We start from the raw sequence: 20,382 nt of genomic DNA, 5'->3' as shown, positions 1-20,382 counted from the left end.
TCCCAGGCTCTCTTATAGGCTACCTCCCAGGCTCTCTTATAGGCTACCTCCCAGGTTATATTATAGGCTACCTCCCAGGCTCTATTATAGGCTACCTCCCAGGCTCTATTATAGGCTACCTCCCAGGCTCTGTTATAGGCTACCTCCCAGGCTCTCTTATAGGCTACCTCCCAGGCTCTCTTATAGGCTACATCCCAGGCTCTGTTATAGGCTACCTCCCAGGTTATATTATAGGCTACCTCCCAGGTTCTGTTATAGGCTACCTCCCAGGCTCTGTTATAGGCTACCTCCCAGGTTCTGTTATAGGCTACCTCCCAGGCTCTGTTATAGGCTACCTCCCAGGTTATATTATAGGCTACCTCCCAGGCTCTGTTATAGGCTACCTCCCAGGCTCTGTTATAGGCTACCTCCCAGGTTCTGTTATAGGCTACCTCCCAGGCTCTCTTATAGGCTACCTCCCAGGTTATATTATAGGCTACCTCCCAGGCTCTGTTATAGGCTACCTCCCAGGCTCTCTTATAGGCTACCTCCCAGGCTCTGTTATAGGCTACCTCCCAGGCTCTGTTATAGGCTACCTCCGAGGTTATATTATAGGCTACCTCCCAGGCTCTGTTATAGGCTACCTCCCAGGCTCTGTTATAGGCTACCTCCCAGGTTCTGTTATAGGCTACCTCCCAGGCTCTGTTATAGGCTACCTCCCAGGCTCTCTTATAGGCTATCTCCCAGGTTATATAATAGGCTACCTCCCAGGTTATATTATAGGCTACCTCCCAGGCTCTGTTATAGGCTACCTCCCAGGCTCTCTTATAGGCTTTCTCCCAGGTTATATAATAGGCTATCTCCCAGGTTATATAATAGGCTACCTCCCAGGTTATATTATAGGCTACATCCCAGGCTCTGTTATAGGCTACCTCCCAGGTTCTGTTGTAGGCTACCTCTCAGGCTCTGTTATAGGCTACCTCCCAGGCTCTGTTATAGGCTACCTCCCAGGCTCTGTTATAGGCTACCTTCCAGGCTCTCTTATAGGCTACCTCCCAGGCTCTGTTATAGGCTACCTCCCAGGCTCTGTTATAGGCTACCTCCCAGGTTATATTATAGGCTACCTCCCAGGTTATATTGTAGGCTACCTCCCAGGCTCTCTTATAGGCTACCTCCCAGGCTCTCTTATAGGCTACCTCCCAGGTTATATTATAGGCTCATCCCAGGCTCTCTTATAGGCTACCTCCCAGGCTCTGTTATAGGCTACCTCCCAGGTTATATTATAGGCTACCTCCCAGGCTCTCTTATAGGCTACCTCCCAGGCTCTCTCATAGGCTACCTCCCAGGCTCTCTTATAGGCTACCTCCCAGGCTCTGTTATAGGCTACCTCCCAGGTTATATTATAGGCTACCTCCCAGGCTCTCTTATAGGCTACCTCCCAGGCTCTGTTATAGGCTACCTCCCAGGTTATATTATAGGCTACCTCCCAGGCTCTCTTATAGGCTACCTCCCAGGCTCTGTTATAGGCTACCTCCCAGGCTCTCTTATAGGCTACCTCCCAGGCTCTCTTATAGGCTACATCCCAGGCTCTGTTATAGGCTACCTCCCAGGTTATATTATAGGCTACCTCCCAGGTTATATTATAGGCTACCTCCCAGGTTATATTATAGGTTACCTCCCAGGTTATATTATAGGCTACCTCCCAGGCTCTGTTATAGGCTACCTCCCAGGCTCTGTTATAGGCTACCTCCCAGGCTCTGTTATAGGCTACCTCCCAGGCTCTCTTATAGGCTATCTCCCAGGTTATATTATAGGCTACCTCCCAGGTTATATTATAGGCTACCTCCCAGGCTCTGTTATAGGCTACCTCCCAGGTTCTGTTATAGGCTACCTCCCAGGCTCTGTTATAGGCTACCTCCCAGGTTATATTATAGGCTACCTCCCAGGCTCTGTTATAGGCTACCTCCCAGGTTCTGTTATACGCTACCTCCCAGGCTCTCTTATAGGCTACCTCCCAGGTTATATTATAGGCTACCTCCCAGGCTCTGTTATAGGCTACCTCCCAGGCTCTCTAATAGGCTACCTCCCAGGCTCTGTTATAGGCTACCTCCCAGGCTCTGTTATAGGCTACCTCCCAGGTTATATTATAGGCTACCTCCCAGGCTCTGTTATAGGCTACCTCCCAGGCTCTGTTTTAGGCTACCTCCCAGGTTCTGTTATAGGCTACCTCCCAGGCTCTGTTATAGGCTACCTCCCAGGTTATATTATAGGCTACCTCCCAGGCTCTGTTATAGGCTACCTCCCAGGCTCTGTTATAGGCTACCTCCCAGGTTCTGTTATAGGCTACCTCCCAGGCTCTGTTATAGGCTACCTCCCAGGCTCTGTTATAGGCTACCTCCCAGGCTCTGTTATAGGCTACCTCCCAGGCTCTGTTATAGGCTACCTCCCAGGCTCTGTTATAGGCTACCTCCCAGGCTCTGTTATAGGCTACCTCCCAGGTTCTGTTATAGGCTACCTCCCAGGCTCTGTTATAGGCTACCTCCCAGGCTCTCTTATAGGCTACCTCCAGGCTCTCTTATAGGCTACCTCCCAGGCTCTGTTATAGGCTACCTCCCAGGTTATATTGTAGGCTACCTCCCAGGCTCTCTTATAGGCTACCTCCCAGGCTCTGTTATAGGCTACATCCCAGGCTCTGTTATAGGCTACCTCCCAGGCTCTCTTATAGGCTACCTCCCAGGCTCTCTTATAGGCTACCTCCCAGGCTCTGTTATAGGCTATCTCCCAGGTTATATTATAGGCTACCTCCCAGGCTCTGTTATAGGCTACCTCCCAGGCTCTGTTATAGGCTACCTCCCAGGCTCTGTTAGAGGCTACCTCCCAGGCTCTGTTATAAGCTACCTCCCAGGCTCTGTTATAGGCTACCTCCCAGGCTCTCTTATAGGCTACCTCCCAGGCTCTGTTATAGGCTACCTCCAGGCTCTCTTATAGGCTACCTCCCAGGCTCTCTTATAGGCTACCTCCCAGGCTCTGTTATAGGCTACCTCCCAGGCTCTCTTATAGGCTACCTCCCAGGCTCTGTTATAGGCTACCTCCCAGGCTCTGTTATAGACTACCTCCCAGGCTCTGTTATAGGCTACCTCCCAGGTTATATTATAGGCTACCTCCCAGGCTCTGTTATTGGCTACCTCCCAGGCTCTCTTATAGGCTACCTCCCAGGCTCTGTTATTGGCTACCTCCCAGGCTCTGTTATAGGCTACCTCCCAGGCTCTGTTATAGGCTACCTCCCAGGCTCTGTTATAGACTACCTCCCAGGCTATATTATATTCTACCTCCCAGGCTCTGTTATTGGCTACCTCCCAGGCTCTCTTATAGGCTACCTCCCAGGCTCTGTTATTGGCTACCTCCCAGGCTCTGTTATTGGCTACCTCCCAGGCTCTGTTATAGGCTACCTCCCAGGCTCTGTTATAGGCTACCTCCCAGGTTATATTATAGGCTACCTCCCAGGCTCTGTTATTGGCTACCTCCCAGGCTCTGTTATAGGCTACCTCCCAGGCTCTGTTATTGGCTACCTCCCAGGCTCTGTTATAGGCTACCTCCCAGGCTCTGTTATAGGCTACCTCCCAGGCTCTGTTATAGGCTATGGTTGGAACATGGTATCCAGGCAGTATCTCAGACAGATCAGATGTTTACTGGGGTCCAACTCGTAATGAAAAGACATTACAGACAAAATACTTTACAATTTACACACTATGGAAAAGATAGACAGTACAGTGGTGTATCACCCTACAGCCTGGGGAACCTGCAGGATGTATGATATCCAGGCTGTTGCTGCTACTCTGTCATTATCATTATCTGTTACTATGCGCTGAGGAGCACTGAGGAGCGCTATGGAGCACTATGGAGCGCTGAGTAGGACTTAGGAGTACTTAGGAGTACTGAGGACTACTGAGGAGTACTGAGGAGCACTGAGGAGTACTTAGGAGTACTGAGGAGCACTGAGGAGTACTGAGGAGTACTGAGGAGCACTATGGAGCCCTGTGGAGCACTGAGGAGTGCTGAGGAGCACTGAGGACTACTGAGGAGCACTATGGAGCACTATGGAGCACTGAGGAGTACTGAGGAGTACTGAGGACTACTGAGGAGCACTGAGGAGCACTGAGGCGCTGAGGAGCACTGAGGAGTACTTAGGAGTACTGAGGACTACTGAGGACTACTGAGGAGTACTGAGGACTACTGAGGAGCACTGAGGAGTACTGAGGACTACTGAGGAGCACTGAGGAGTACTGAGGAGCACTGAGGAGCACTGAGGAGTACTGAGGAGCACTGAGGAGCACTGAGGAGCACTGAGGAGTACTTAGGAGTACTGAGGACTACTGAGGAGCACTGAGGAGCACTGAGGAGTACTGAGGAGCAAGGAGGAGCACTGAGGAGTACTTAGGAGTACTGAGGACTACTGAGGAGCACTGAGGAGTACTGAGGACTACTGAGGAGCACTGAGGAGTACTGAGGAGCACTGAGGAGCACTGAGGAGTACTTAGGAGTACTGAGGACTACTGAGGAGCACTGAGGAGTACTGAGGACTACTGAGGAGCACTGAGGAGTACTGAGGACTACTGAGGAGCACTGAGGAGTACTGAGGAGCACTGAGGAGCACTGAGGAGCAAGGAGGAGCACTGAGGAGTACTTAGGAGTACTGAGGACTACTGAGGAGCACTGAGGAGTACTGAGGACTACTGAGGAGCACTGAGGAGTACTGAGGAGCACTGAGGAGCACTGAGGAGTACTTAGGAGTACTGAGGACTACTGAGGAGCACTGAGGAGTACTGAGGACTACTGAGGAGCACTGAGGAGCACTGAGGAGCACTGAGGAGTACTGAGGAGCACTGAGGAGTACTGAGGAGCACTGAGGAGCACTGAGGAGCACTGAGGAGCACTGTGGAGCACTGAGGAGTACTGAGGAGCACTATGGAGCCCTGTGGAGCGCTGAGGAGTGCTGAGGAGCACTGAGGAGTACTGAGGAGCACTGAGGAGCACTGAGGAGCGCTGAGGAGCATTGAGGAGCACTGAGGAGCATTGAGGAGCACTGAGGAGTAGCATGACATTGGTGGTTTAGTGTTTCCACCCCTACCAGGAGAAATAGATTCACCTTTTAATCTCCCTGTGTGTGTGTGTGTGTGTGTGTGTGTGTGTGTGTGTGTGTGTGTGTGCGAGGGGGGAGGAAGCTGGACAGACAGACAGACAGACAGACAGACAGACAGACAGACAGACAGACTCCAAGCCTCTCTCAGATATTACACTTTCTCTATCATCTTAGATGTATGGCTGTTTGTCATGTCTTGTTATGTCTGTTCCTGTCCTTTCTCTTCATTCTCTCTCTGCTGGTCTTTTTAGGTTACCTTCTCTGTCTCTCATTCCTCAGCTGTTCTACATCTGCCCTAACTAGCTCTTTCACTCTTCCCCACCTGTTCTCTCTTCCCCCTCTGATTAGGTCTCTATTTCTTTCTCTGTTCCTGCTACTTTCAGTGTCTGATTCTTATTTGTGTTTTTTGATGCCAGAAGCAAGCTGTCGTCTCGTTTGCTTCCACCTTGTCCTGTCCTGTCGGAGTCTGCCTGGCTGGAGCATCCCGCACTATACTAACGTTCTTTTGTTCCGCTGACAACGTTGGAAGAGGATTTATGCCATTCCTGTATTTTTATTAAAGAACTCTGTTTTCTGTTAAAACCGCTTTTGGGTCTTCACTCAAGTTCATAACAGAAGAATCAGACCAAGAATGGACCCAGCGGCTCCAGACCCTTTTCACTCCGCCGTCGAGATCCAGGGAGCGATGCTAGGCAGACACGAGGAGGAATTGTCTGCTGCTCAACATGCCGTTGAGACCCTGGCCGTCCAAGTCTCCGACCTCACAAGACGGGTTCACCAACTCCACCTCGATCCACCGCCCACTTCCAGGGTTTCCGAGTCGCCGGAGCCCAGGATCAACAACCCGCCGTGTTACTCTGGGGAGCCCACTGAGTGCCGCTCATTCCTCACTCAGTGTGATGTGGTGTTCTCTCTCCAGCCCAACACTTACTCCAGGAGCGCAGCCCGCATCGCCTACGTCATTTCTCTCCTTACCGGACGGGCGCGTGAGTGGGGCACGGCAGTCTGGGAGGCGAGGGCTGAGTGTATTAACCAGTATCAGGACTTTAAGGAGGAGATGATACGGGTTTTTGACCGTTCTGTTTTTGGCGAGGAGGCTTCCAGGGCCCTGTCTTCCCTATGTCAGGGGAATAGATCCATAACGGATTATTCTATTGAGTTTCGCACTCTCGCTGCCTCTAGTGACTGGAACGAGCCGGCTTTGCTCGCTCGTTTTCTGGAGGGTCTCCACGTCGAGGTTAAGGATGAGATCCTCTCCCGGGAGGTTCCTTCCAGTCTGGACTCCTTAATAGCTCTCGCTATTCGCATAGAGCGACGGTTTGATCTTCGTCGCCGAGCTCGTGGAAAGGAGCTCACGTTCTCCGTTGCTCCCCTCTCCACATCACTGCCACCTGCCGCATCACTGCCACCCTCCTCCGCCGGCTCGGATGCTGAGCCTATGCAGCTGGGGGGTATTCGCATCTCGGCCAAGGAGAGGGAAAGGAGAATCACCAATCGCCTCTGTCTCTACTGCGGCTCCGCTGGTCATTTTGTCACCTCATGTCCAGTAAAAGGCCAGAGCTCATCAGTAAGAGGAGGGCTACTGGTGAGCGCAACTACTCAGGCCTCTCCTTCTGGATCACGCACTACCTTTCCGGTCCATCTCCGCTGGCCCGGTTCATCTGCTTCCTGCAGTGCCTTGATAGACTCTGGGGCGGAGGGCTGTTTTATGGACGAGACCTGGGCTCGGGAACATGACATTCCTCTCAGACAGTTAGGGGAGCCCAGGGCCTTGTTCGCTTTAGATGGTAGTTCTCTCCCCAAGATTCAGCGTGAGACGCTGCCTTTAACCCTCACTGTCTCTGGTAATCATAGCGAAACCATTTCTTTTTTAATTTTTCGTTCACCTTTTACACCTGTTGTTTTGGGTCATCCCTGGCTAGTACGCCATAACCCTTCTATTAATTGGTCTAGTAATACTATCCTATCCTGGAATGTTTCTTGTCATGTAACCTGTTTAATGTCTGCTATCCCTCCTGTTTCCTCTGTCTCTTCTTCACAGGAGGAGCCTGGCGATTTGACAGGGGTGCCGGAGGAGTATCACGATCTGCGCACGGTGTTCAGTCGTTCCAAGGCCACTTCTCTCCCTCCACACCGGTCGTATGACTGTAGTATTGATCTCCTTCCGGGAACTACTCCCCCGGGGTAGATTATACTCTCTGTCGGCTCCCGAACGTAAGGCTCTCGAGGATTATTTGTCGGTTTCGCTCGACGCCGGTACCATAGTCTCCTCCTCCTCCCCCGCCGGAGCTGGGGTTTTTTTTGTTCAGAAGAAGGACGGTCCCTGCGCCCATGCGTGGATTATCGAGGGCTGAATGACATAACTGTTAAGAATCGTTATCCGCTTCCTCTTATGTCTTCAGCCTTCGAGATCCTGCAGGGAGCCAGGTTTTTCACCAAATTGGACCTTCGTAACGCCTACCATCTCGTGCGCATCAGGGAGGGGGACGAGTGGAAGACGGCGTTTAACACTCCGTTAGGGCACTTTGAATACCGGGTTCTTCCTTTCGGCCTCGTTAACGCTCCAGCTGTCTTTCAGGCACTAGTTAACGACGTCCTGAGAGACATGCTGAACATTTTTGTTTTCGTTTACATGGACGATATCCTGATTTTTTCACCGTCTCTCTCGATTCATGTTCAGCACGTGCGACCAGCCCTCCAGCGCCTTTTGGAGAACTGTCTTTATGTGAAGGCTGAGAAGTGCACTTTTCATGCCGCCTCTGTCCCTTTTCTCGGTTCCGTTATTTCCGCTGAGGGCATTAAGATGGATCCCGCTAAGGTCCAGGCTGTCATTGATTGGCCCGTTCCTAAGTCACGCGTCGAGCTGCAGCGCTTTCTGGGCTTCGCTAATTTCTACCGTCGTTTCATCCGTAATTTCGGTCAGGTGGCAGCTCCTCTCACAGCCCTTACTTCTGTTAAGACGTGCTTTAAGTGGTCCGTTTCCGCCCAGGGAGCTTTTGATCTTCTTAAGAATCGTTTTACATCCGCACCTATTCTTGTTACACCTGACATCTCTAGACAGTTTGTTGTTGAGGTTGACGCGTCAGAGGTGGGCGTGGGAGCCATTCTTTCTCAGCGCTCTCTCTCTGACGGCAAGGTCCATCCTTGCGCGTTTTTCTCTCATCGCTTATCGCCGTCAGAACGTAACTATGATGTTGGTAATCGCGAACTGCTCGCCATCCGCTAGCCCTAGGCGAATGGCGACAGTGGTTGGAGGGGGCGACCGTTCCTTTTGTCGTTTGGACTGACCATAGGAACCTTGAGTACATCCGTTCAGCCAAACGACTTAATGCGCGTCAGGCTCGTTGGGCTCTGTTTTTCGCTCGTTTCGAGTTTGTTATTTCTTATCATCCGGGCTCAAAAACACCAAACCTGATGCTTTATCTCGTCTCTTCAGTTCTTCTGAGGTCTCCACCGACCCCGATGGGATTCTCCCTGAGGGGCGTGTTGTCGGGTTGACTGTCTGGGGAATTGAGAGGCAGGTAAAGCAAGCACTCGCTCACACTCCGTCGCCGCGAGCTTGTCCTAGGAACCTTCTGTTCGTTCCCGTTCCTACTCGTCCGGCCGTTCTTCAGTGGGCCCCTCTGCCAAGTTAGCCGGCCACCCCGGCGTTCGGGGTACGCTCGCTTCCATTCGCCAGCGTTTCTGGTGGCCCACTCGGAACGTGACGCGCGTCGATTTGTCGCCGCTTGTTCGGTCTGCGCGCAGACTAAATCTGGGAACTCTCCTCCTGCCGGCCGTCTCAGACCGCTTCCCATTCCCTCTCGACCGTGGTCTCACATCGCTTTAGATTTTGTCACCGGACTGCCTTCATCAGCGGGGAGGACAGTTATTCTTACGGTTGTCGATAGATTCTCTAAGGCGGCTCATTTCATTCCTCTCGATAAGCTCCCTTCTGCTAAGGAGACGGCTCAGATCATTATCGAGAATGTTTTCCGAATTCATGGCCTTCCGTCTGACGTCGTTTCCGACAGAGGTCCGCAGTTCACGTCTCAATTTTGGAGGGAGTTTTGCCGTTTGATTGGGGCTTCCGTCAGTCTCTCGTCCGGCTTTCATCCCCAGTCTAACGGTCAAGCCGAACGGGCCAATCAGACTGTTGGTCGCATTTACGCAGTCTTTCTTTTCGTAACCCTGCGTCTTGGTCAGAACAGCTCCCCTGGGCAGAGTACGCCCACAACTCGCTTCCCTCGTCTGCTACCGGTCTATCCCCTTTTCAGTGTAGCCTCGGGTACCAGCCTCCGCTGTTCTCATCTCAGCTCGCCGAGTCCTGCGTCCCCTCCGCTCAGGCTTTTGTCCAGCGTTGCGAGCGCACCTGGAAGGGGGTCAGGTCGGCACTTTGCCATAATAGGGCGCAGACTGTGAGGGCCGCTAATAAGCGTAGGACCAAGAGTCCTAGATATTGTTGCGGTCAGAGAGTATGGCTCTCCACTCAGAACCTTCCCCTTAAGACAGCTTCTCGCAAGTTGGCCCCGCGGTTCATTGGTCCGTTCCGTATTTCCCAGGTCATTAATCCTGTCGCAGTGCGACTTCTTCTCCCGCTATCTTCGTCGCGTTCACCCGGTCTTCCATGTCTCCTGTGTTAAGCCCGTTCTTCGCGCCCCCGCTCGTCCCTCCCCCCCCAATCCTTGTCGAGGCGCACCCATCTACAGGGTTCGTAAGATTTTGGACATGCGCCCTCGGGGCCGTGGTCATCAGTACCTAGTTGATTGGGAGGGGCACGGTCCTGAGGAGAGGAGTTGGGTTCCCTCTCGGGACGTGCTGGACCGTTCGCTGATCGATGATTTCCTCCGTTGCCGCCAGGTTTCCTCCTCGAGTGCGCCAGGAGGCGCTCGGTGAGTGGGGGTACTGTCATGTCTTGTTATGTCTGTTCCTGTCCTTTCTCTTCATTCTCTCTCTCTGCTGGTCTTTTTAGGTTACCTTCTCTGTCTCTCATTCCTCAGCTGTTCTACATCTGCCCTAACTAGCTCTTTCACTCTTCCCCACCTGTTCTCTCTTCCCCCTCTGATTAGGTCTCTATTTCTTTCTCTGTTCCTGCTACTTTCAGTGTCTGATTCTTATTTGTGTTTTTTGATGCCAGAAGCAAGCTGTCGTCTCTGCTTCCACCTTGTCCTGTCCTGTCGGAGTCTGCCTGGCTGGAGCATCCCGCACTATACTAACGTTCTTTTGTTCCGCTGACAACGTTGGAAGAGGATTTATGCCATTCCTGTATTTTTATTAAAGAACTCTGTTTTCTGTTAAAACCGCTTTTGGGTCTTCACTCAAGTTCATAACACTGTTGTTGAGAAGTGCTGATCTACAGACACATGCGTTTGATTGTTGTGTGCTAAGAAGTTACTGAAGCGCAGCAGAAACACTGAGAAATGTGGCCTTCCTCTCCTTTCCCCGATAATAAACAGCACCCCAGTGGTTTTACAGTATTGTAACTGCAGTAGCCAACGTGTAGAGAGGAATGAATTTCAAGTTATTTTTGAAAAACAGTATGTTTGACTGTGGGTGTTTCTTTGCAAACAGGTTGCGAGGTGTGGCATCCTGTGTGTAAACAAGCAGCTCGATTGGAGAAGAAACTCAGAGTGAGTATTTTTTATTTTTTTATAATAAAATAAATTATTGAACTTTTTTAAACTAGGTAAGTCAGTTAAGAACAAATTTGTATTTACAATGACGGCCTACACCAGATGATGCTGGGCCAATTGTGCACGGCCCTATGAGACTCCCAATCACGGCCGGTTGTGATACAGCCTGGATTCGAACCAGGGTGTCTGTAGTGACGTCTCCTGCACTGAGATGCAGTGTTAATAATTGTTAATTGTTTACTCCATGTGTAACTCTGTGTTGTCTGCTCACACTGCTAAGCTTTATCTTGGCCAGGTCGCAGTTGCAAATGAGAACTTGTTCTCAACTAGCCTACCTGGTTAAATAAAGGTGAAATAAAAAATAAAAAAAATTGCCCAGACTGTTACAATACCTTGACGTGGTCAACCATAGAGCCCCACCGGTACTACACTACTATGTCCTCCTAGAAACTCCCTCTTCTTCCTGTTGTTGTGTGTTGAAGTATTGGAGTCTGATAGAGCAGAGTCGCTGTAGGGAGAGGATCTGAGGTAACGCTGGGGTGTTGTTGATCCAAGTTATCCTCTGTCAGTGTTTTGTCTCCCTTAGCCGAAGTCTGACCTCTGCAGGCTCACTCTGACGCGTGTGTGTGTGTGTGTGTGTGTGTGTGTGTGTGTGTGTGTGTGTGTGTGTGTGCTTGCGTGCGTGCGTGCGTGTGTGTGTGTGTGTGTGTGTGTGTGCGTGTGTGCGTGCGTGCGTGCGTGTGTGTGCGTGTGCGTGTTCCCACAGTTCAGACGTACCTCGGAGGCCTCCGTATCTCCCCCTGGGTCCAGCATCGGCTCCCCGAGCCGCATCATCTGTGTGAGTAGTCTGTCGCCAAGGCATCGCTATGGTTATTTGATTACACGTACGCCTTCTGTTGGCTGCCAGCCTGTCTTAGAGGCGGAGCCCTCTTTACAGGATCTGAACCAGCTGTCATTCACATGGGTCGACAGACCACCATGTGCAGTTGTCTGTGGCTTCAGGTGATTCTATGTGTTTTTTGGGGAAAACACTGTTTGTTATATCCTGTGTGGTATTGATGAATGTTAAAGGAGGTCACATCATTTCTCCATTGTTGACTGTTGCACTGTGAAGTTGACATTCCGGAAGTTATACTTATGCCAGCAGAGTATGTGAGCGGAGTTGAGCTGTAGGAAATTACGCTCATCGCTCATGGAGCCGTGCTTGCGCTTCACGTCCTTTCCAACAGCTCCATTAAAAACCTCTCTGCGCTTCACGTCCTTTCCAACAGCTCCATTAAAAACCTCTCTGCGCTTCACGTCCTTTCCAACAGCTCCATTAAAAACCTCTCTGCGCTGCACAGAAAAAAAAAGCTACCGCTCCAAAATTCGCTCCATCAATTAAAATCACAATTTAACCAAAGCCAAACTATTTTTCTTGACTAACCTGGACCTACCCTTTGGTTTTGAAGCATTGTAAACATGAAAAGGTCAATGTAAGAAGCGCTCATCATTTCAAATAGGCTACATGTCATATTAAACAGCATATATAGGTCAGGAGCCAGACAGGAAGCCAGACAGGGTGCCAGACAGGAAGCCAGACAGGAAGCCAGACAGGAAGCCAGACAGGAAGCCAGACAGGGTGCCAGACAGGAAGCCAGACAGGGTGCCAGACAGGGAGCCAGACAGGGTGCCAGACAGGGTGCCAGACAGGGAACCTAAGAAGGAACGAAAAGGAATTCTTTAGGCTATATTATTTCAATTATTATCAAGGCTATAGCCTACTGATAAATCCATTGTGAAGCATTTATGAGTGACACACAATAGGCTGGTAGTGACAGCAAGAGCTCAGCATTTAAATCAAATCAAATGTTATTTGTCACATCTGCTGAATACAACGGGTGTAAACCTGACCGTGAAATTATTACTTACAAGCCAACAAAGCTTACAACAGTGCAGTTCAAGAAATAGAGTTAAGAAAAAAATAAATAACAATGAACTAAAGTAAAAAAAATGTTTAATTAAAAGTAACACAATAAAATAACAATGTGGAGGCTATATACAGGGGGTACCGGTACCGAGTCAACGTGGAGGCTATATACAGGGGTACCGGTACCGAGTCAATGTGGAGGCTATATACAGGGGTACCGGTACTGAGTCAATGTGGAGGCTATATACATGGGTACCGGTAACGAGTCAATGTGGAGGCTATATACAGGGGGCACCGGTACCGAGTCAATGTGGAGGCTATATACAGGGTGTTACAACACAGAGGCGGATGCAAGATGCAAGCAACGATGGTTTAATGAATGTAGTTCACAGCAGCAACATGACAGACAGACTGTACTCAGAAGGAATCCGACCCAGGAACTCGGGCGCATCTTCCAATGATAACGTGCTGAGAAAACCAGGGAGTGTGTCCGGATGAGTAGGAAGGAGCACAGCAGATAATCCACACAAGAGAAGAGCACGGACACACGACACAACCTCAGAGAAGAAACAACGATCTGACAACAAGAAACACTGGTAACAGAACATATAAAGGGAAGATAAGTGGTTCCAGCTGGCGCAGACAATCAGGCCGAGATTGGGAACCACGCCCACACAAACACTGGAGAGAGAGAGAGAGAGAGAGAGAGAGAAAGAGAGAGGGAGGCAGTGGATTCATGAACCGTGAACCGTGAATTTCATGAACGGCGGCGAATTTACCTGTCGATTGAAATCATCGATAAGGGAGTGATCCAGAATGTCCCTAGCAGGTACCCAACTTCTCTCCTCCGGGCCGTAACCCTCCCAGTCCACCAGGTACTGGAATCCGCGTCCCCTCCTTCTAGAGTCCAAAATACGATTGACAGAAAAGGTGGTTTCCCCATCAACAAGTCGTGGCGGCGGGGGAACCGGGACCGGCGGGTTAATGCGTGCCTGAAACACAGGTTTTATTTTAGACACATGAAAGGTAGGATGAATTCTCCTATACGCCGGAGGAAGCTTGAGCCGGACCGCCACCGGACTAATGATCCTGGTGACTCTGAACGGGCCGATAAATTTGGGGGCAAGCTTGTTCGAAACGGATCGGAGTGGAATGTTCTTAGTAGAAAGCCACACTCTTTGGCCAACGACGTATACCGGAGGCTTCGACCGGTGGCGATCGGCCTTAGCCTTGGTGCGCGCCCCCACCCGGAGAAGAGTCTCACGGGCTCTGCTCCATGCGTGACGGCACCTCTGGATGAAAGCGTGAGCGGAGGGAACAGTGACCTCGGACTCCGTACTGGGAAAGATAGGTGGCTGGTAACCTAAACTACACTCAAACGGGGAGAGACCCGTGGCTGCCACTGGCAACGAATTGTGAGCGTACTCAACCATAGAGAGTTGTTGACTCCAGGAAGAGGGATTCTTAGAAACCAAACATCGCAACACTCTCTCCAAATCTTGGTTGGCCCTCTCCGTTTGACCGTTGCTCTGGGGATGAAACCCTGAAGACAGGCTGACACTCGCTCCCAGTAACCTACAAAACTCTTGCCAAAACTTGGACACAAATTGGGGCCCCCGGTCAGAAACTACGTCCATCGGCAGGCCATGTAAGCGAAAGACGTGATCCACGACAGTTACCGCTGTCTCCTTGGCAGATGGTAATTTAGGCAAGGAATAAAATGAGCCGCCTTCGAGAACCGGTCCACCACGGTCAAAACAACCGTCTTGCCCTGGGAGGGCGGGAGGCCGGTAACAAAATCTAGAGCGATGTGGGACCAGGGTCTCGAAGGGACCGACAGCGGTTGGAGTAACCCATCTGGGGGTCGATTAGAAGTCTTCCCAGTGGCACAAACCGAGCAAGCCAAGACAAAACTGTGAATGTCACGAGCCATCAGTGGCCACCAAAAGCGTTGCTTAACCAAAAAGCTAGTGCGGCTGACTCCTGGATGACACGCTACGTTGGAGCAGTGCCCCACCGAATAACATCGGACCGACACCCCTCCGGCACAAACAACCGATTAGGCGGGCAACCGGGCGGAGGCGTGACCCCCTCTAAGGCCGTTTTGACCCTCGATTCAACCTCCCATGTGAGTGTGGAGACCACTAGGGTCCCGGGTAGGATGCACTCGGGAGTGGATGGGCGTTCGGAATGGTCAAAAATGCGAGAAAGGGAATCGGGTTTGACATTCTTGGAACCCGGGCGATACGAGAGAGAGAAGTCAAAACGTCCGAAAAAGAGTGCCCACCGCGCCTGCCTGGAGTTGAGTCGCTTGGCGGTTCTGATATACTCCAAAATCTTGTGATCGGTCCAAACTATAAAAGGTACCCCCGAACCCTCTAACCAATGGCGCCACTCCTCCAGTGCTAACTTCACTGCCAACAACTCTCTGTTGCCAATGTCGTAGTTGCGTTCCGCAGGTGATAACCGATGGGAAAGGAACGCGCAAGGGTGCATCTTGTCGTCAGAAGAGGAACGTTGGGAAAGTACCGCACCTACCCCCACCTCTGAAGCGTCCACCTCCACCACGAACTGACGCGAGGGATCGGGAGCTATGAGGATAGGAGCCGAAACAAAGCGGCTCTTGAGTTTGGCGAATGCAGCCTCGGCTGTATCGGACCACCTGAACGTCACTCTGGGAGAGGTTAAGGCGGTAAGAGGAGCGACTATCTGGCTAAAGTTGCGAACGAAACACCGGTAGAAATTGGCGAATCCCAGAAACCTCTGTAGGGCCTTACGGGAATCTGGGCTTGGCCAATCCACCACAGCCTTAACCTTGTCGGGATCCATGCGAATACCTTCAGTCGAGACGATGTAACCTAGGAATGGAACGGATTGTGCATGAAAAATGCATTTCTCCTTGACAAAAAGTCCATTCTCCAACAACCTCTGAAGCACTCGTCTGACGTGTTGAGCGTGTTCCTGGAGAGAAGAAGAAAAAAATCAGTATGTCATCCAGGTAAACATATATGAACTGATCAATCATATCTCTCAGCACGTCATTGACGAGTGCCTGGAAAACCGCTGGGGAGTTGGATAGCCCAAAAGGCATGACCAAATATTCGAAGTGCCCTCTGGGGGTGTTAAACGCGGTCTTCCATTCGTCCCCTCCCTTATGCGAACCAAATGATATGCATTACGTAAATCCAACTTAGTGAACACGGATGCTCCCTGTAACCTTTCAAAGGCGGAGGACATCAACGGTAAGGGATAGGTATTCTTCACTGTGATGTTATTCAACCCACGGTAATCAATGCAAGGACGCAGAGATCCGTCCTTCTTCCCCACAAAGAAGAACCCCGCCCCGCTGGAGAAGAGGAAGGACGAATGAATTTAGATGCCAGAGAACCAGAGATGTATCTCTCCATAGCCTCCTCTCAGGAACAGAAAGTGAATATAACTTGCCTTTAGGCGGAGACTCACCTGGCAATAATTCTATTGCACAGTCATAGGGACGATGCGGAGGAAGAGAAGCAGCACGGGACTTACTGAACACCTCCTTCAGGTCGAGGTATTCAACGGGCACGTTAGACAAATCCACTGCCTCCTCTAGAAACACAGAATCAGACACAGACGAACAAGCAGACACTAAACAGGACTCAAGACACTTGTTACTCCACATGGATATAGAGTTATGACCCCAGTCAACTCTGGGGTTGTGTTGGGTGAGCCAAGGGTGGCCGAGAACTAATGGTGCAAGGGGTGAGTCCATGAGTAGGAATGATAGTGTCTCAGTGTGATTGCCAGAAGTGATGAGTGTGATAGGTTCAGTGGTGTGAGAAATGTTGGGGAGTTCTTGACCATTGAGAGCGTTGACGGATATCTTGTGCGTGAGTGAGGTGATAGGGATCTGGAGTTTGTGAGCGAGCTTGAAGTCCATGAAATTACCCTCTGCTCCTGAGTCCAGTAAGGCTTGGGTGTCGTGCGTGTGGGTGGCCCATCTTAGTCTTACCGGGAGGAGAGTAGATGATGAGGTCTTCTCTGTGGTGACACCACCCGATAGTAGCCTATGTTTACTACCGGGCCTGATCTTTTACCGGGCAGGAGTGGATAAAGTGGCCCGCTCTACCACAGTAGAGACAGAGTCCTTGGGATCTCCGCCTCTCCCTTCTTCCCGGGAGAGGCGAGCTCTCCCCAGCTGCATGGGTTCGTGAGCGGAAGCTGAACTGGCCGTGTTCCCGACGCTGGCATGCCAGCCCTCCGTGTCGTTATACGGTCTGTTAGGGCATGCTCGGCGGCCAATATGACTCAGACGAGCGTCGACCCTCAGGGCTAGTTCCACTAGTCCATTTAAACTCCTGGGAAGGTCCAGAACATAAATCTCCTTCTGGATCCGGTCCTCCAGCCCATGCAGGAACATGTCCCACTGCGCCTCCTCGTTCCACTGACACTCTGCGGCCAGAGTGCGGAATTGGAAGGAGTATTCCGATACTGAATGGTCTCCTTGGCGAAGGTCAGCGAGTAGTCTGGCCGTCTCCCTACCCGCCACGGCCCGATCGAAGACCCTTCTCATCTCCTCGGAGAGTGTCTGGAAAGAGGTGCAGCATGGGTCCTGGTTCGCCCACACCGCCGTTCCCCAGAGAGACGCTTTGCCTGATAGTAGTGTGAGTACGAATGCTACCTTAGACTGTTCACGGTTGAAGGTCCGTGGCTGCAACGAGAAATGCATGGAACATCTTGTAAGAAAGGCTCTGCAATAGTCAGGATCACCTGAATAACCCTCTGGTGTCGGTAGCCGTGGCTCTAGCTGGGAATCCGGCTCTGGCGGGGCGGGTTGAACTGCCGGTGTAGGTGGCGCAGCGGAACCCCTCAGATGTTGCAATTGTTGGGTCAGCTGGGATACCTGCGTCGAAAGGGCTTGTACTGCCCGACCTGTGCTGGAGATGTTCTCCTCTTGTTGATCCATTCTCATGATACTGCGGGAAAGGAATTCGGTCAGACTCGTTGAACTCGCTGCATCCATGGTCTGGTCAGATCGTTCTGTTACAACACAGAGGCGGATGCAAGATGCAAGCAACGATGGTTTAATGAATGTAGTTCACAGCAGCAACATGACAGACAGACTGTACTCAGAAGGAATCCGACCCAGGAACTCGGGCGCATCTTCCGATGATAACGTGCTGAGAAAACCAGGGAGTGTAACAGAACATATAAAGGGAAGATAAGTGGTTCCAGCTGGCGCAGACAATCAGGCCGAGATTGGGAACCACGCCCACACAAACACTGGAGAGAGAGAGAGAGAGAGAGAGAGAGAGAGAGAGAGAGAAAGAGAGAGGGAGGCAGTGGATTCATGAACCGTGACACAGGGGGTACCGGTACCGAGTCAATGTGGAGGCTATATACAGGGGGTACCGGTACCGAGTCAATGTGGAGGCTATATACAGGGGGTACCGGTACCGAGTCAATGTGGAGGCTATATACAGGGGGTACCGGTACCGAGTCAATGTGGAGGCTATATACAGGGGGTACCGGTACCGAGTCAATGTGGAGGCTATATACAGGGGTACCGGTACCGAGTCAATGTGGAGGCTATATACAGGGGGTACCCGATACCGAGTCAATGTGGAGGCTTTTAGGGGGTACCGATACCGAGTCAATGTGGAGGCTATATACAGGGGTACCGGTACCGAGTCAATGTGGAGGCTATATACAGGGTGTACCGGTTACCGAGTCAATGGGGAGGCTATATACAGGGGTACCGGGACCGAGTCAATGTGGAGGCTATATACAGGGGCTACCAGGTACTGAGTCAATGTGGAGGCTATATACAGGGTGTACCGGTACCGAGTCAATGTGGAGGCTATATACAGGGGTACCGTGAGTCAATGTGGAGGCTATATACAGGGGTACCGGTACCGAGTCAATGTGGAGGCTATATACAGGGGTACCGGTACCGAGTCAATGTGGAGGCTATATACAGGGGCTACCGGTACCGAGTCAATGTGGAGGCTATATACAGGGTGTACCGGTACATAGTCAATGTGGAGGCTATATACAGGGTGTAGTAGGTAACGAGTCAATGTGGAGGCTATATACAGGGGGCACCGGTACCGAGTCAATGTGGAGACTATATACAGGGGATACCGATACAGAGTCAATGTGGAGGCTATATACAGGGGGCACCGTGACTAGTCAATGTGCAGGCGTACAGGTTAGTCGAGGTAATTTGTACATGTAGGTAGGGTTAAAGTGACTATACATAGATAATAAACAGCGAGTAGCAGCAGTGTACATGTAGGTAGGGTTAAAGTGACTATACATAGATAATAAACAGCGAGTAGCAGCAGTGTACATGTAGGTAGGGTTAAAGTGACTATACATAGATAATAAACAGCGAGTAGCAGCAGTGTTAAAACAAAGGGGGATAGGGGGCTGGGTCAATGTAAATAGTCCGGGTGGCCATTTGATGAATTGTTCAGCAGTCTTTTGGCTTGGGGGTAGAAGCTGTTAAGGAGCCTTTTCGTCCTTGGTGCTCCAGTTCCACTTGCTTGCGATAGCAGAGAGAGCAGTCTATGACTTGGGTGACTGTAGGCTTTTACCATTTTATGGGCCTTCCTCTGACACCGCCTGGTATAGAGGTCCTGGATGGCTGGAAGCTTGGCCCCAGTGCTGTACTGGGCCTTCCTCTGACACCGCCTGGTATAGAGGTCCTGGATGGCTGGAAGCTTGGCCCCAGTGATGTACTGGGCCTTCCTCTGACACCGCCTGGTATAGAGGTCCTGGATGGCTGGAAGCTTGGCCCCAGTGATGTACTGGGCCTTCATCTGACACCGCCTGGTATAGAGGTCCTGTATGGCTGGAAGCTTGGCCCCAGTGATGTACTGGGCCGTACGCACTACCCTCTGTAGCGCCATAAGGTCGGATGCTGAGCAGTTGCCATATCAGGCGGTGATGCAACCGGTCAGGATGCTCTCGATGGTGCAGCTGTAGAACTTTTTGAGGATCTGGGGAAATATGCCAAATCTTTTCAGTCTCCTGAGGGGGGAAAGGTGTTGTCGTGCTCCTCTTCACCACTGTCTTGGTGTGTTTGGACCATGATAGTTTGTTGGTGATGTTGACACCAGGGAGCTTGAAACTCTCTACCAGCTCCACTACAGCCGCTGTTGATGTGAATGGGGGCGTGTTTGACCCTCCTTTTCCTGTCGTCCATGATCAGCTACTTTATCTTGCTCACATTAAGGGAGAGGTTGTTGTCCTGGCACCACACTGCCAGGTCTTTGACCTCCTCCCTATAGGCTGTCTCATCATTTTGTTGTGTCGTCAGCAAACTTAATGATGGTGTTGGAGTCGTGTTTGGCCAGACAGTTGTGGGTGAACAGGGAGTACAGGAGGTGGACTAAGCACCCACCACAGAGGGGCCCCAGTGTTGAGGATCAGCGTGGCGGATGTGTCGTTACCTAACCTTACCACCTGGAGGCGGCCCGTCAGGAAGTCCAGGATCCAGTTGCAGAGGGAGATGTTTAGTCCCAGGGTCCTTAGCCTATCGATGAGCTTTGAGGGAACGATGGTGTTGAATGCTGAGCTGTAGTCAATTAATGACTTTCTCACATAGGTGTTCCTTTTGTCCAGGTGGGAAAGGGCAGTGTGGAGTGCAATAGAGATTGCGTCATCTGTGGATCTGTATTCGAATTGGAATGGGTCTAGTGTTTCTGGGATGATGGTGTTCATGTGAGCCATGACCAGCCGTTCAAAGCACTCCATGT

The 20,382-nt window shown here is 51.1% G+C and overlaps 1 protein-coding gene across 1 annotated transcript in view; it reads left to right on the top strand.

Annotated features, from left to right (window-relative positions):
- LOC135549416 (actin-binding LIM protein 3-like) overlaps positions 1–20,382 on the top strand; it is an 80,746-nt gene that overhangs the window by 25,268 nt on the left and 35,096 nt on the right. The window contains exons 7-8 of the mRNA XM_064979386.1: positions 10,670–10,728; positions 11,498–11,569. Coding sequence (XP_064835458.1) covers positions 10,670–10,728; positions 11,498–11,569 — 131 coding nt within the window. The remainder of the gene's footprint in view (positions 1–10,669; positions 10,729–11,497; positions 11,570–20,382) is intronic.

The sequence above is a fragment of the Oncorhynchus masou genome, chromosome 12 (genome assembly GCF_036934945.1).
Source record: "Oncorhynchus masou masou isolate Uvic2021 chromosome 12, UVic_Omas_1.1, whole genome shotgun sequence".
In the NCBI taxonomy this organism is placed as follows: domain Eukaryota; kingdom Metazoa; phylum Chordata; class Actinopteri; order Salmoniformes; family Salmonidae; genus Oncorhynchus; species Oncorhynchus masou.
Note: the sequence above shows the minus strand (reverse complement) of the source record. Positions and strands in the feature narration are given on the sequence as shown.